The sequence below is a fragment of the Sceloporus undulatus genome, chromosome 4 (genome assembly GCF_019175285.1).
Source record: "Sceloporus undulatus isolate JIND9_A2432 ecotype Alabama chromosome 4, SceUnd_v1.1, whole genome shotgun sequence".
Taxonomy (NCBI): Eukaryota; Metazoa; Chordata; class Lepidosauria; order Squamata; family Phrynosomatidae; genus Sceloporus; species Sceloporus undulatus.
The window spans coordinates 189,979,956-189,996,470 of NC_056525.1; the positions used below are offsets into that span (position 1 = coordinate 189,979,956).

Below are 16,515 nucleotides of genomic sequence, written 5' to 3' on the forward strand. Positions count from 1 at the left end.
ATGTTACTTTATGAAGGACTTGAAAGAAGGATGGCCCATGCAAGGCCATCAAATTGAGACATTCTTACATTGAATAACTATGGTCAAACAATATGTAGAGAGATCGTGTAGCACCTTTGAGACTAACTGAAAGAAAGAAATTGGCAGCATGACCTTTCGTAGGCTTCAGTCTACTTCTGAGGAAGTAGACTGAAGTCTAGGAAAGCTCCTGCTGCCAATTTCTTTCAGCTAGTCTCAAAGGTGCTACAAGATCTCTACATACAGATTCTACAAACTAACACAGCTATATTTTTGAATTCTACCACTGTGGTCAAAGAAGAACATATAAATCCTTTGCTGATTACATATAAGGAAAGAATGGTTCCGTTTCGGTTACTGTCAAGAGCTAGCAAAAGGTTGGGATCTCAAGAGCTACTTTATTTGTATACAAATGCTTGGGCATGCACAAGCATTTTATTATTATTATTATTATTAAAATGTTTGGGCATTATTAAAATGTTTGGGCATTTAAAAATAAAAAGCTTCCCCTTCTTTTCATGCCTTATTCTGAAGGACTGCTGTTCAAAACAAAAGTTCACCCAACCATTAAGGCTGCATGCATGCTGCAGAAGTAATCCAGTTTGACACGACTTTAACTGCTATGGCTCAGTGCTATGGAATTCTGGGAATTGGACTTTTCTGAGACATTAGCCGCCTCTTTCAAAGATCTCTGATGCTGCAACAAACTCCCATAGCATTGAGCCATGGACATATGATTTGATAGTATTGTGAAATGGTTGTGTACTTTACCAGGGTTCTGCCAGTTTTACAATATTCCTGTTGGTTGTATTTCAGAACCATGACCATTCATGTATAGCATGCAGGATCATCTATCGGTCAGATGAACATCATCCTCCCATTTTACCTCCAAAGGGCGATTTGACTATTGGATTACATGGGGAATGGGTGAGCCAACGCTGTGAAGTGCGTCCTGAAGTGCTCTTTCTTACCAGGCACTTCATCTTCCATGACAACAACAACACCTGGGAAGGTCACTACTATCACTACTCTGACCCAATCTGCAAGCACCCCACATTTACTATCTACGCCAAAGGTCGTTACAGCAGGGGAGTGCATTCATCACGTGTTATGGGTGGAACTGAATTTGTTTTTAAAGGTAAGATTATTTTATTTTACTATTCTGTAGACTTTTGCTGCATAAAAAGATGGTGAGAATCATTGCAGAGTCATATTTAAACTTTCCATGCTGCAGAATTCAAAAACATCATATTGATGCTGAAACTGAACTTTTATGTTTAAATTACATGTTTATGTTTAAAGTACTAATGTGAAGGACACATTAAAAACATAATTTTACAATGAACAAGGTGGGATCATTGTTTTAGCTTGGCCAAGGCATAAAAAAGGAGGAGGGACACAGGAAGAGACAGAGATTGAACACTTATTTATAGCAGTGATTCTCAGATCTGGATAATCCACAAAGAAAGGACATTTATAGGAAAGTTAAACTGGAAAAAAGTAAGATCATAAAATAAAAGCAGATGTAAGAATAACAGAAGGCCATAAAGATAGATTGCATAGATCCAAAATGGATGTGCCAGTGGCATAAGGTCGAGAGATGTATGGAAGAAATTTTGATAAGGCTGAATACAATCAAAATTACTAGCAAGAATAATAATAATAATAATAATAATAATAATAATAATAATAATAAAATTTATTTGTATCCCGCCCCTCTGAGAACAATCGGGGCGGCTAACAAAGTTAAAAATACAAAACATATAAAATCCCTGGTACCCTCCCCTCCTTAAAAAAGTATTAAATTCAATGCAATATTTAAAAAGCAGAACAAAAAACAACAACAAACAAACATACAAGTTAAAAACTGACCAAAAGGTCAACAACATCATACCAACAAGCAACCAGTAGGAGCAGCTGTATCTTTCCCAGACGTTTTTCTAAGGCCGGGTTCTCTATTCCGGGAAGGCCTGCCAGAAGAGATCCGTCTTAACAGCCTTTTTAAAGCTGTCTAAGGATGTAAGTAGACGGATCTCATCCGGCAGGCCGTTCCACAGTCTGGCGGCGATGATGGAAAATGCCCTCTGGGAGGTAGTCAAAAGCCTAGATGTTTGTGGCTGAAGTAGGCCTCTCCCAGAGGAGCGGAGTGCACGGGGAGGATTGTAGGGGAGAAGGCAGTCCCAGAGATAGCTTGGACCCAAGCCATTTAGGGCTTTAAAGGTGATAACCAACACCTTGTACTAGGTCCAGAAGCTAATAGGCAGCCAGTGGAGGGACTTTAGAACCGGGGTAATATGGTCCCTCCTGGATGTTCCAGAAATTACTCTGGCTGCCATATTCTGTACTAGTTGCAGTTTCCAGACCAAGCATGAGGGTAGCCCCATGTAGAGCGCATTACAGAAGTCCAGACGTGAGGTTACCAGCGCGTGCACAACAGTCTCAAGATCCCTTACTTCCAGAAAAGGGTGCAGCTGGCGTATCAGCCAAAGCTGATAACAGGCGCTCCTGACTGTCGCATTTACCTGGTTTGACATCAGGAGCGACGAGTCAAGGAGCACCCCCAGACTGCGAACACAGTCCTTGACGGAGAGTGTGACCCTGTCCAGGACCGGAGGTTGCAACCCAATTCTTGGTTTCAGGGCCACTACCGTGAGCACTTCCGTTTTGTCTGGATTCAGCCTCAATCTGTTTTTCCTCATCCAGCCCATTACTGCCTGAAGACATTCATTGAGAGAGGAGACGCCATCAGAATTCAAGGCCGACGAACGAGACATGGAGAAATAGATTTGGGTGTCATCGCCGTACTGATAACACCCAGCTCCATAACTCCGAATGATCTCACCCAGTGGCTTCATATAGATGTTAAATAACATCGGGGACAGAATAGCACCCTGTGGAACCCCACAGGTGAGCTCCCTTTTACTGGAGCAACTGTCCCCGAGCAGCACCCTCTGGGATCTACCCGAGAGAAAGGAACGGAACCACTGCAATGCAGTGCCTCCAATTCCCAGCCCCCTCAGGCGGTCCAAGAGGATGCCATGATCTATCGTATCAAAAACTGCTGAGATTGCACAACAACAAAGCAACCAGTGAAAAGATTGCAGCAGTTTAAGCAAAACAAAATAGGAACAAGGACTCAACATTGGAAATAGTTGAAGTATAGGTTTTACCATAAGTATAGGCTGCTAACTGGTTGCGCATTGTGAAGACTGAAGAATCATACTTATGTATTCATTTTATTTGCATCCAATCTTTCTCCCAGTGAGGGACCCAAGGAAATTCACATCAATTAAAAACAAAGTACAGTGCGCTCGCGCCATGCACGGAACCATTTTACGCAGCTCTAAGGTTACGCGGAAGCCGCTTGGGAGGAAACAATGGTGCGCACACCCGCGGCACACCTGCGCCATTCCACCACATGCACAAGCCCCATTATTTCCTATGGGGCTTGAGCATAGGCAGATTTTTCCTTACACTGGGGGGATCCAGAACAGATCCCTGCGTAAGGATAGAGCCCACTGTATAGTAAAACATATTTAAAACGTTTAAAAACACACACACAAATAAACAATTCTATTACAAACACTAAATTACAACAGTTAAAAACAAGTAAAAATATAATCCAAAGATATTAATACACTAATGGATCCTGTCCAATATTGGGCGCTAAACAGGGTCAACTCTGGTTAGCACTTGGATGGAAGACCACCAATGAATCCCGGAATAAATAATAATAATAATAATAATAATAATAATAATAATAATAGGTTTTATTTATATATCGCCCAATCACTGGGAATCCGAGCGGTTTACAACAGACGGGATAATAGACGGTTCCCTGCCCTCAGACTTACAATCTAAAAGACACGACACAAAAGGAGAAGGGAATGGGGAGGGGATCAGGTCCAGCAGTTCTTCTCTCCCTCTGAGGCCTGGACCAGGGGAGATGGACCGGAGGGAGGGCTCTTCTTCTTCAGGCTGGCCCTGATGGAACTGAGCCAGCCTATTCTCTCCTTCACAGGCCAAAAGATGACAGTTATGGAGGGAAGGTGCTTTATCTTCAGGGTGGCCCTGATGGAGCTGAGCCAGCCTATTCTCTCCTTCACAGGCCAAAAGATGACAGTTATGGAGGGAAGGTGCTTTATCTTCAGGGTGGCCCAGATGGAGCTGAGCCAGCCTATTCTCTCCTTCACAGGCCAAAAGATGACAGTTATGGAGGGAGGGCGCTTTATCTTCAGGCTGGCCCTGATGGAGCTGGGCCAGCCTATTCTCTCTTTCACAGGCCAAAAGATGACAGTTATGGAGGGAGGGCGCTTTATCTTCAGGCTGGCCCTGATGGAGCTGAGCCAGCCTATTCTCTCCCTCACAGGCCGAAAGATGACAGATTATGGAGGGAGGGTGCTCTATCTTCAGGCTGGCCCTGATGGAGCTGGGCCAGCCTATTCTCTCCCTCACAGGCCGAAAGATGACAGTTATGGAGAGAGGGCGCTTTATCTTCAGGCTGGCCCTGATGGAGCTGAGCCAGCCTATTCTCTCCCTCACAGGCCGAAAGATGACAGATTATGGAGGGAGGGTGCTCTATCTTCAGGCTGGCCTTGATGGAGCTGAGCTAGCCTATTCTATTCTTCACTATGGAAGCCATAGGTGATATTTTAGAGGAAAAACTGCCAAAACCACCTCTCAGTATTATTTGCCTGAGAAAACTCTATGAAATTTATGAGGCAGCTATATGTCAGCAGGCAACTTGAAGCACACACACACCCAAATAAATAAATAAAAGTGTAACACAGCCTATTACAAGATCCTTCTATGATTCTGTGACAGCGGACACTAATTTAGCATCAAAAGAGCTTGCTTGGAGTTAGATGGAAAGGAAAGCTAGAGTTGGATGCAATCAGCATACTGGTGACAATCCAACTCCAGATAATCTCTCTCCGAAATTTCATGCAGATATTACACAGCATAAGGGATAAAACTGACTCTAAGAGATCCCACAAGCCAATGGCCTGGAGATCAAACAGGAATCCTCCAGCACCACCTTCGGAATTTGCTCTTCCAATAATTACTGGAACCACTATAAAGTTGGCCATTTGTATCCATGGATTCTGCATCCACAGATTCCTCCATCGACATCTTGAAAATATTGCCTCCCCTCCAAATATATATATCAAAAGCAAACCTGATTTTGCCACTTTTTATAACAGACACCATTTTATTACAACTCTGTATATAACAGGACTTGAGTATCCATGGGTTTTGTTACTCATGGGGAGGACAGGTGTCCCTGGAACCAAATCCAGTGGATACTAAGGGCCCACTGTAAAATGTGCCCCCAAGCCCCATCCCAGAAAAGCAGCCCAGAAGGATACCATGTTCCATGGTACTAAAAGCCACTGAGAGAGCCAGCAAACCTCATAGCGACACAGTTCTCCTATACATTTCCCAACATAGGTTGTCCACCAGGGTGGCCAAAGCCATCTTCATACCGTAACTTGTCCTGAAGCCAGGTTGAATTTAATCTAGATAATCAGCCTTATCCAGTAACTGTTAGAACTGTGAAGTCACCTCATGCTCTATAACCTTGGGAAAGAGATATTTGATATTGGCCAATAATTCTCCAATACAGAATGATAAGAGTTATAAGAGACTGCAGAGGCCATCCAGTCCAACCTTCTGTCATGGCAGGAATACACTATCAAAGCACAGGTGACCATCCAGCCCGTTTAAAAACGTCCAAAGAAGGAGACTCCACCACACTCCAAGGCAGTATATTTCTACTGTCAAATAGCTCTTAATATCAGGAGGTCCATCCTAATGTTTAGGTTGAATCTCATTTCCTATAGTTTGAATTCATTGCTCCACGGCCTAGTCTCTGGAGCAGCAGAAAACAAACAGTTGCACCTTCATTATGACATCCTTTCAAATATTTAAACATGGCTATCATATTACCTCTTAACCTTCTCTTATCCAGGCTAAGCATACCCAGTTCCCTATGTCTCTTCTCATGGCTTCCAGACCTTTGACTATTTTGGTCACCCTCTTCTAGGCATGTTCAGAGGTGCAGTCCAGAAAGGATTTTTTCACTAACAGCCTCACCACTGCAGTGAGACATTCACTATTCCCCTTACCCACTTGCCCTCTGGGTGCTTTTATGAGCCAGGAAGGGCATCTGTCAGGTATGCATGTCATGGCTCTCACGTGTCTATATTCCCATGCTGTTCAAACTAAAACATATCCAATAACAGAGGACAAGCAGGAGCCAAGTTACATCCACTGGACCTGTATTGATGACAGCATTCAGGTTAGCATAGGTCCCAAAAAATGTCTGCAAAGTACCATGCAAATTTTTTATAGTGGGCTGTTGAATGATTGACATTTGCCTTTTGTGGAACTAAACATACAAGGCAGTGACTACCTGTAACAACATGTGATAGGCATGATCACCTCAAGCTATACAATAATTTTTACATGTTTTTTGGAAAAGTTGCTCACTCCCAATTGTCCTCATCTATGTATTTTGCATTTAATACTTTGTACTTTATTTTGTGATTGATCATTGGGGAAACATGAGCTTAATTTTCATATCTAACTGCTGAAATCCCCTTGAGAAAGGGATCATTTGACCCTGAGTGAAGTACTGCTAGAAGAAGGAGGAAAGGTTCTTTTATTAACCAGCCAGTGGAACCTGATTGATTTTCTAAAGGTAAATTTCAGTACAACAGTACAGAAGTAGTGAAGTCAGAGTGAAATGTGTGAAGGAAGGAAGGAACTGGAAGAGAAATAATTTAAAAGTGTGAAACACAAGAGTTGTGGGAATCAGCATGATATTTCAAAGTTGTGTAGAAAGAAGCAGAAGAAAGGGAATAGCTCGTAGTCTTCAATAAGGAAACAAAACGGTGATAAAAATATGAGCTCGAATATGGGATATTTCAATATCTTAGTTATTATTGTTAGCCATGTTTTCTAAATAAAGAAAAAGCAGAACAAAAGCAGAACATGAGAATAAGAGTGAAGACTGCTTGGAAGAAGTTAGGTCAAATTCAGATGATTTTATTTCTTTGAGGAGGCAATGCTGTAAGCTGAAAGGAGGAACATGAAATATTTCTTGGTGTGTGTGTGCTGACCTGCAGAATTGCTAAGAAGGGATTGAGGAGTTTATCTCATGAACAAATAAGTCAGTTTATTTCTTCTGGCTTGAATTCAGGATCAGGGATGCCCCTGGATGTTATGATACCTAAATTGCTGCCTATCTAGCCGGGATGCTGCTGTTCAGATGCATCCCAAGTCGAAGCCTCACTCAGCCAGCACTTTTTTGAAATCGTGGAGCTTCTGATTTCAAAAATTGGATGGCTGAGCAAAGCTTCCACCCAGGATGCATCTGGGTGGTGCCATCCCAGCTGGATAGGCCGCGATTTAGGTATGATAACGTCCTGAGCATCCTGGAAACTGAATTCAGGCTGGAAGAGGTGAGCTGGCTTATTTGTTAATGGGCTAAGCTCCGTAGTTTGTCTTAGTGGCAAGGGAGGCAGGGGAGAAAGAAACAGTTTTCAACAGTAACTGCTGTCATTCAGACCTCTCACAGACTTTCTGTCTGCTCAAGGTCAGATAATTTTTTTAAAGCACAGTAAATGGAACAAGAGTCTTACTAGAATGACAAAACTCTTTCATTCCTTCAACCAAAGCTCCCTCCCATATGAAGCATAATTTTTACAGTACCCAGCAAATGACACAGATAAGTGAAGCGATTAATATTTCACCCATTTCCCATATGTTCTTGACTTCTCATTCCACAGTAGACGACCAGCACATATCTGTGTGGGCCTTGAAGCCTCTTCCCAATGCCTTCTAATTGTCTCTACACAGTGTCCTATTTCCATATGATTTTCACACCAGCTGTTTGTTCAATAGTGCTGACATGATGCAAAAATGCACTTTTTCCAAGCTTACAAGGTCAAAAAATGTCAATAATATGAAAGTACTTAAAGCTGAGAAGATCTATAAGATAAAGTTATGGTTATATAAACTTAAGTTTGGTAACTGCTATGAAACTGTAAAATTAAATTCTAAGCTGTTGCAATCATGGCCAACAATGTTGAACATATAATATATATTGTATATTCTGGCACAAAATATGCCAAATATTAGTGACATTTGAAGAGAACACTTTTGCTTTGATGCAGAACCCTGAGGATAACTCAGCTCCATTTTTTATGCCTATAAAATAAAGTATTGTTGTGCAAAAAGTGCAGGGCTGTGAGTGCTTGTTTATAAATGTGGAGTGAGGGTGGTAGAAGAACACCAAATGCCTGTAGAGCAGAGGAACAAAGAGCCTTTGCTTCTGACTTTTCTGTCAGATGACACCATGATGAAATTTAAAATGTCGACTTGTCTTCACTTACATAAAGGCATTCCTGCCTACATGATCAATTAACTGGCACCTCAGCCCTAAGCAGAGATGATGAAACTATACTTACCACTATGAAATGGAATAAAACCTAACATACTACATTCCTAAAAAGGATTTCATTGGCATCGCTAATGACACGCAAGGGATCCTGAATTTTTGCTAGGGTCTATTGAACATTTTCATACAAATGTATTAAGTCATGCACCTAAACCTGAAATAGGTCCAGCTCTTAGTGTTTATGCAAGTCCTTTTGTGGAGGCCTTTTCAGTTTAGATGGAAGTCAAAACTAAAATGATTTAAATTAAAGTTGACCCCCTCCCTCCCCATCCACAGATTCTACATCACATATTCAACAACTTGAAAATATTTCTTTAAAAATTTTAAAGAGCAAACCTTGATTTTGCCATTTTATAAATGGGACATCATTTTACTACACCATTGTATATAACAGGACTTGAGCATCCACTGATGTTGATATGCATTGGGGGTCATGGAACCAAACCCTAGGAGATACCAAGGGCCCACTGTATTTTTAAATTACATCTACTCATTCTTCTAAGTATCAGAATCTGGTTGATATATGTTAGGGTTGTTTCTTTAAAGTGCTGGGGATCATAGGTTATCCATTATTATGTTGTGCACATGAAGCCTTAAAACCAAAGATAATTTATGATGGTAATGGAACTGACATTTTCTGGGGGTTTTGGTTTCCATTTGGAACTGGTTACTTTATTAGCTTCATGAGCAAGTACTGTATAAATTAAAAGATATAGCTTTCTATCCTGGATATAGAGCAATTTTTAAATGAAATTTGAGTGCAGTTTTAAAGCAAGCTGTTTACTTTAATATTGTCATGAAAACCATCTTGGTTTTATTTGCCTGGAGCTGAAAGGTTGTGAAATAGAAACAGTTTAGTCTCCAACTTTCCTATCTAGTAATTCCTCCCTTTGTGTGGGTGTGGAATGCTCATTCTCACCAAACTACTGTTGTTTTGCTGAGAACATTCACAACACAGTTGGCATTCTTTTAAAAATGTGTGCAAAGAGTGAATAGTGAACCAGTTAAATTGAACACCCTCAAAGTATTGGTCTCAACAGTTTTACACTCTTAAGATTGGTTAAACATATCTAACTTGCTGAAAATCAAAGTTTGGTAACAGTTAGAGATCTACCATCTGAACTGAGAACAGCTACGTCTTGACAAAATGCACGGCTTGTGGCTAACATCATAATCCCCCCCATATGATTTTTAAATTAAAATTAAAATAAATTAAATTAAAAAGATTGTATGTACAGTGCTGTGTAAACTTACAGCGCTTTATAAATAAAAGTTAATAATAAAATAAATAATTTAACATCTTTGCCTGATGAAGAAGCCAGTGGAGCTTCAAAAGCTAGCAATATGTATTTTGTATATTTTGGTTGGTCTGATAAAGGTATCACTGTTTGGTGGGTTTGTTTTTGAGAAAATGAAATATGATTAACTGGCAGTTTTCCTTAATGAGATGGAAGTCAAACAACCAGACCCAAAGGCCTCATTTTAGTTGTGGTGTATGTGTGCAAACATTTCCTATGCATATATCCCTAGTTGCACAGGAACAAAAACTGCATGGTTTCCCCCCTAGATCTAAGTGCCTGAATTCTGTGGGTAGAACAATAATAACTAAGCAGTTTAGTGCGTTTTCCCACCAGTTCATTGGAATACCCACTTTTCTGACTGAGGTAGTCACAAAGCTCCAGCAGCTATGTGTGCTTAGTGGAGAGCTAAAGATTTTATTACAGTACTATACATTAATCAGACTTTTTACAGAGCTTGCTTATTGTTGGCAATTTCTTTCTGGAGAAACAGCAGTTGGGGGAATCTTTGATTTGGCCCTGTGTTAGAAATCCATGTCTGAACCCTCCCACTGCTATCCCCCCCCCCCCTTGAAGTGTTGCTTTCAGTAAATGCCACCATTTGGTGCAAACAGGAATGGCATTTGGGGAAGGAAACTAACACTGGGGGCATTGGTGTTTGTCCTTAAATGAAAGCAGATTGCAGTGTAGCCTCACCTTTGGTGCCATTTCCTAGACTGTATGCATGAGAAATGAGGTCCATCCCTCCATTCTACTGATTGCTTACAGATGAGAGTACTTCACTTTTTCATAGAACTCTCCTTCTCATAAAAGCTCACCCGTTCATGTGTTTGATTCAAAGTCTACTGCAATGCATGCCAGGAACCCACATGTAACAGAGAGCCATGTGTTGTGTGCTCCTGATGTTCTTAACAAAAGGCAAAGTTATAAGTTCACAAAGCCCTCATTTATTAAAACCAAGAAGAAAATGAGGATGTTCTTGGCTTTGTGAAATAATTGTTTATGTGAAATACTAGATGTTCAGTGGACTAATCAAGGCCAGAAACTCACTGCCTTCCTAACAGGGGCAAGAAGCTATGCATGTGTCACTGGCTGAAAGATTTGGGGAGTTGTAGCATTGGGGTTGAATAGATGCACATATTTGATGCACAGTAATTACATCTCAAAGAGTTTCCAGCCTTTCTTGTAGAAAATAAAAGTAATGTACTGTAATATTCAGCATAATTGAACTATAGATTTGGAAGGGAACTGAAGGATCATTTAATCCAACCTCCTGCCAGAAACCCACAGCTAAAGCATCACTGCCAGATGGCCATCTCATTAAAAACCTCCAACCAAGGAGAGCCCACCTCCTTTTGTACTCCAGTGACAAAATCCGATTGCTTATAGTATCTCTTGATGACACAATTGTGATTTGCCATATTAGACATATAGTGAACTTGAGAATGAGAAATGAACATTGTTAGAGTAAAAATACACATACAGTTTAGATCAATATGTTTGTTATAGCTTAGAAGAGAATACAGCTTTTGTATATTATGATGTAGAGCAGGGGTAGGCAACCTGCGGCCCACGGGCCAGATGCGGCCCGGCGAGGCCTTGGGACTGGCCCCAGCCCGGTCCTGCCGCCGATTGCCGCCGGGGCCTTTGGGGGGCAATTGTCTATAGAAGCCTCAGAAACATGCATTTATATTAACATTTTTTAAAAAATCAGCAAAATTTTTTTGCGTGTCCTCCATTTTTTTTTTCAAAAAAGTGTCTTCCATTTGAAAATTTTGTCCTACATTTGTCCTGGTTTATTTATGTATTTAATTTTTTTAAAATTATTTAATTATTTATTTTTTGGCTTCGGCCCCCCAGTTGTCTGAGGGACAGCAACCCGGCCCCCCGGCTCAAAAAGGTTGCCTACCCCTGATGTAGAGTATTGATTCTCTAACTTTATTCCTCCAAATATTTTGGACTCCATCTCCAAGAAGTTCCATATCATGAGAAGACAAATTAGATAATAATGCTTGTTAAGGTAGAAGGCAGTAGGAGAAGTTGATAGCTTTACCAGTGGATAGAGCCAATCAAGGAAGGGCGATTTGGGGGTCTCTCGTTCATAGGGTTGCCAAAAGTTGAAGCTGAGCTGACAATATTTATCAACAATTCATGGAGTCCTAGTCCAGCACTACACTATGCTGGTCTCCATGGTGAGATATGCCTTGGCTATATACCTTCTGTATCACTGTGACTGACTGTATGGCTGACTTTGAAAAGTGTTTGGAAACTCCAAGTTGTCCTTGTTACAGCAAATGTGTGGCTACTTTGTTAAAACTGCTTCACTAGATATTACTCTTTTTCAAGACACATTTCAAAGTACAAGTTTGGGCTTTATATTGATGGGTCCAGGCATCTGAAAGAGTAGATGCTGTCATACAAGCCTGCCGAGGCTCTGGGGTCTTCTCTCAGCTCTGCCTCTTCCAGATATTTTCATGTGAGTGCATTGAGAGGGCTTCCTTGGAGCTGCTTCCAATTGTGAAATTCCTCTTCCAAGTAAAGGACAATTTCTCTCTTCCCTGTTGTCCATCTCCTAACAGGCAAAGACCTGTTTATTCTAACATACTCTCAAGAACTGACAGGCTGTTGAAAGAAAAGCCTTTAATGATTTGGTTCCATGGGATATTACATTAAAGCACTTTTTATTGACTAGTGTTTCAATATTGCATTTTAACCTGGCAGTCTTCTGTATGTTTCTTACCTTTTGTTGTGAGCTGCCTTGAATCCCACTTCTAGAAAGATGGCTGCCTAAATAAATAATAGTGGAAAGTAACTAAAACTGTGCTAACATGAATGTTAATTTGTTGAAGATGCCTTATGCATCATGGTCTATCCTACCATAATGTAAAGATAAGCCTGTGTTAATTCGCAACACAATATGCTTTTTGTTTTTCTTTTATTTTACAGTCAATCATATGAAGGTTACTCCTATGGATATCGCTACAGCCTCCCTGCTGAATGTGTTCAATGGAAATGAATGTGGAGCAGAAGGATCCTGGCAAGTAGGGGTGCAGCAAGATGTAACTCACACCAACGGCTGCATTGCTCTGGGGATCCGTCTGCCTCACACAGAGTATGAGATCTTTAAAATGGAACAAGATGCCAAGGGGAGATACTTGCTATATAATGGGCAGAGGCCTAGTGATGGATCCAGCCCAGACAGACCAGAAAAGAGAGCCACTTCCTACCAGATGCCCTTAATCCAATGTATTTCATCAGCCCCAAGAACAGATGGGACATTAGAAGAAAATAAACTAGGATGGTACAGTAGTGGAGCTCCAGCAAGGATTTCCTGGGCATTTGCTTTGATCATCATGCTACCTGTATGTACTTTGCCACACATGGGAATTCACAGCTAGAAGCATAAAGCGTAATGACTTTACAACCAGGGCAGTGCAGGACTTTGGTTAACAGGGGAATGACATCTTTTCAGACAATCCAAAAAAGACATGTATTTTCTTGATGCACTTGAATGCCTGGGAACTGTTGCTCACTTCCCCTCTTTGAATCACGAACAGCATTCATTTCTTTCTGCCTTGAACTTCATCCAATCTGATCCATGGCCTGATATGACTGCACAACAGTAATTGCACTTTAAGACAGCAGTTTCTTTCTTTTATATTAAAAAAAACCCTACTTGGATAACCTGTCTTACACACTTTCCTTGTCAGTGTTGCTGTTGCAGTCTTTCTTACCTACAAAATCAGTTCCTGCTTTGGATTTAATTATGCTTTTATTGTATTGTGTCAATACTGGTAAATGGCATTGTTCTTCAGCTACAGCGTGTGTGTGTGTGTGTATATATATATATATAAAAGCTCAACTAAGGATTATCTAAAGTACTTTCATAGATTTTACATGAAATGAAATTATTTTTAGTATCAAGAATGAATGGAAAATCTAAAATTTGCAAAGATAATTTAAATCATTTTATGTAGAGATGTTGAATTTAATGTTCTCATATTATTTCCGAAGGCATGGTAATTCAACCAGTTTGTGGGTTCTACCAACTGTTTACAAAAACAAGATGGAGAAAAATGCCAGGATTTCCCAAATGAAGATACAAATGAAAGGTGTCTTGCTCTCTATTTTCCTAAGAATGTCAGGTAACTGAAAAGCCTGCCATATGCAGTGTACTTATTTTGAATCCCATTTTATTAGACTAGGCAATTTATTGAAGTGGTCAGGGCTAGCTCTATACCTATAAACGTCTATTTTTACAAGAAAGGTTGTTTCTTTTTAAAGAGTTCACAATTTGTGGTTTAAAAAACCCTGAATTTTATAAGCAGCAAGATGTGAGGATATCACAGAAAATTTTTGGCTTAGAAAAGTAGAGAAACTGGTACCTAAATACCATTTCTTTGTCCATTGTGACTGGCATAATGTGCTATATGATATCTTTTTGTTTATATCCACTTTAACCTAACATGACAGTGACAAGCCTAGAATATGTATAATCACACTTTCCAAATCACTTACTGAAACCCAAGCAATTGAAAGGCAACTATTGCTTTTCTTTCATGTGTGGATTCATATATATGGATAAGTGCTTTCATGTATAGCTGACTGAAATCTACCAGTGGGGGAACCTCAAACTAGAGTGTGGAAACTAGTAGTAGGCTATGCCAAGCCACCATATTAGGCAGGGCCTTTAATTTAATGGAAAGCAAGTCTCACCTTCTGAGTTCATTATGATATATGTACATTAAGCTATATTAATACCAGGTAAAAACAGGAGGCTGCATGAACATTGCTTCTTTATAGAACACTGCTTCTGTATCTTTATAACTGGATATTTTTGTCATCTTCAGTTTGCCAATGCACAAGTCTAATTTGATATTTTGACGATATGAAAATGAGAATTAAGTTACATTGCTGAACTCTTCCCCCTTCATACTAGATAGCAACTTCTAAGAGGTGGTAGGTTTGGCCTTTGGGGTTTTTTGTACACACTGCAATATATGTACCCTTGAAAATGTATGTTTTGTTTTGCAGCTCAAGCTCTAAGTCCATATATCAAGATGCTTGAAGCTTTGAGTTTTTAGGTTATTTCAAACCCAATTCCATTTGCTCTCTCAAAAATCCTGATAATGCAATTTAGATAGTTGTCATTCATCTGAAACTCCCCCCTACCCCCATTTGCTAATTATCACACCCTGTAAACCTGAGTGATAACTGGTTAAGTGCAGATGAGAGTCAATTCCCCCCAGAATGCAGAGTGTTGCTGCATATTAGCCAGGTAAATGTGGATGCTTCAGGCTCAGTTTTCAACATCCAGGGCTTTGTTTGTTGTTCTACCAGTCCTAATTTCCTAATGTGTTTACAGAACTGATATTGCTGAGACCACCACAGCCTGCTGTGCTTCTGTTTTCATCTAAGTGGGGCAACATGAATTCTTCAGTTACTAAGTTAAGCCTTAAGTGGGCAACTGCATACAGGGCAAGGGCTAATGCCACTTCCCAGACCCAGCCATAAGTGGCAAACCGCTACCACAGCAAACCCAAACACTTCCCTTTTCTTCTGAAGTCCCTCTCAAAAATGTGACATCACATCACTTTCTGTCACCACTTCGAGAGAGACTACAACAAAAATGGAGGTATTGAGGATAGTAAGTGGGGTGGGGTGTTTTCACATAGTTTGTATGGCTTTCTCAAATAAAAATTGCCCAAACAATCACATTGAAAAAGATTGTTTGGGGGAAATAGCTTTGGGGAATGGTGGAAGACTTCTGGGCTTCTAAAAATGGGGCCAATGCCACACTTGTCCCCACCCCTGAGCTAGGCAGAAGCCAGGAAAATGCAAGGAAACTGGACTTTGAAATCAACATAGTCCAGACTTATTCCACTTTCTTCATTCCCTCACATATATTATTCAGGGTTAAATGTTTATTTTTATATTTTATTTAATATGCTCCCCTTCCTCAAGATTTCAGCTTACAGGCAAAGCACACCTGGTGGAAATCTTCCCCTTTTATGTTATCATATGTGAAATAAACATATTGTCTTTGTTCTCTTAACACCACAATGTTTTAAAGTTGCAATTCTAAAACTAGATAGCTCCGGCTCATGTTTTGCCACATAGTGCATTTTTTCTGTTCAATGCTCGATTCCTTCACATGCCTAAGGAAATCTTTGGAATTGTATGAATTATGCTGGGATGTAATTAAAATAATGAAAATCTTTATGTCTACCTTTTGATCCATTTCCTGTCAGTTTTCATGTAGTTATCAAAACAGCAGTATCTTCCAGGAAATTTCAGCTACTAATTTCTTGCTTCCATAACCGTAAGCATTAGTAATAACTTAGATACACTCAACCAACAGATAAGGAACAACAGTTCAGCAAATTTCAGAATTGGGAGAGTTGGGACACAGCCACACTATTACTCTTTTGGGCTGGCTCATAATTACACTTTTATCACTCAAAACTTTCTTACAATTCACCTTCAAAGCCAGCCAAACTGTGAAGGATAGAATCATATTGCAGGGTAGTTACACAGTAATTGACTTTCAGCTATCAATGCCCAGATGCTTCAAAGCATCTTTTTCTGAGAGTGTACACATGGTTTTCATTTCGGACCATTGCAATGCATGCTCAAGAATATCCAGGCTTTCAGTACAAAATCTTGCTTTTCACCCTGTATATTTGCTGGGATATGTTTGTAGGGATGAAGGGGACAGTTGCAGTCAAGTCTTCC

The 16,515-nt window shown here is 40.2% G+C and overlaps 1 protein-coding gene across 1 annotated transcript in view; it reads left to right on the top strand.

The window, feature by feature from the left end:
* APCDD1 (APC down-regulated 1) overlaps positions 1-16,000 on the top strand; it is a 52,979-nt gene extending 36,979 nt beyond the window's left edge. The window contains exons 4-5 of the mRNA XM_042463103.1: positions 835-1,156; positions 12,727-16,000. Of these exons, the coding sequence (XP_042319037.1) occupies positions 835-1,156; positions 12,727-13,178 (774 nt within the window). The 3' untranslated portion in view covers positions 13,179-16,000. The remainder of the gene's footprint in view (positions 1-834; positions 1,157-12,726) is intronic.
* The last annotated feature ends 515 nt before the right edge of the window (positions 16,001-16,515 follow it).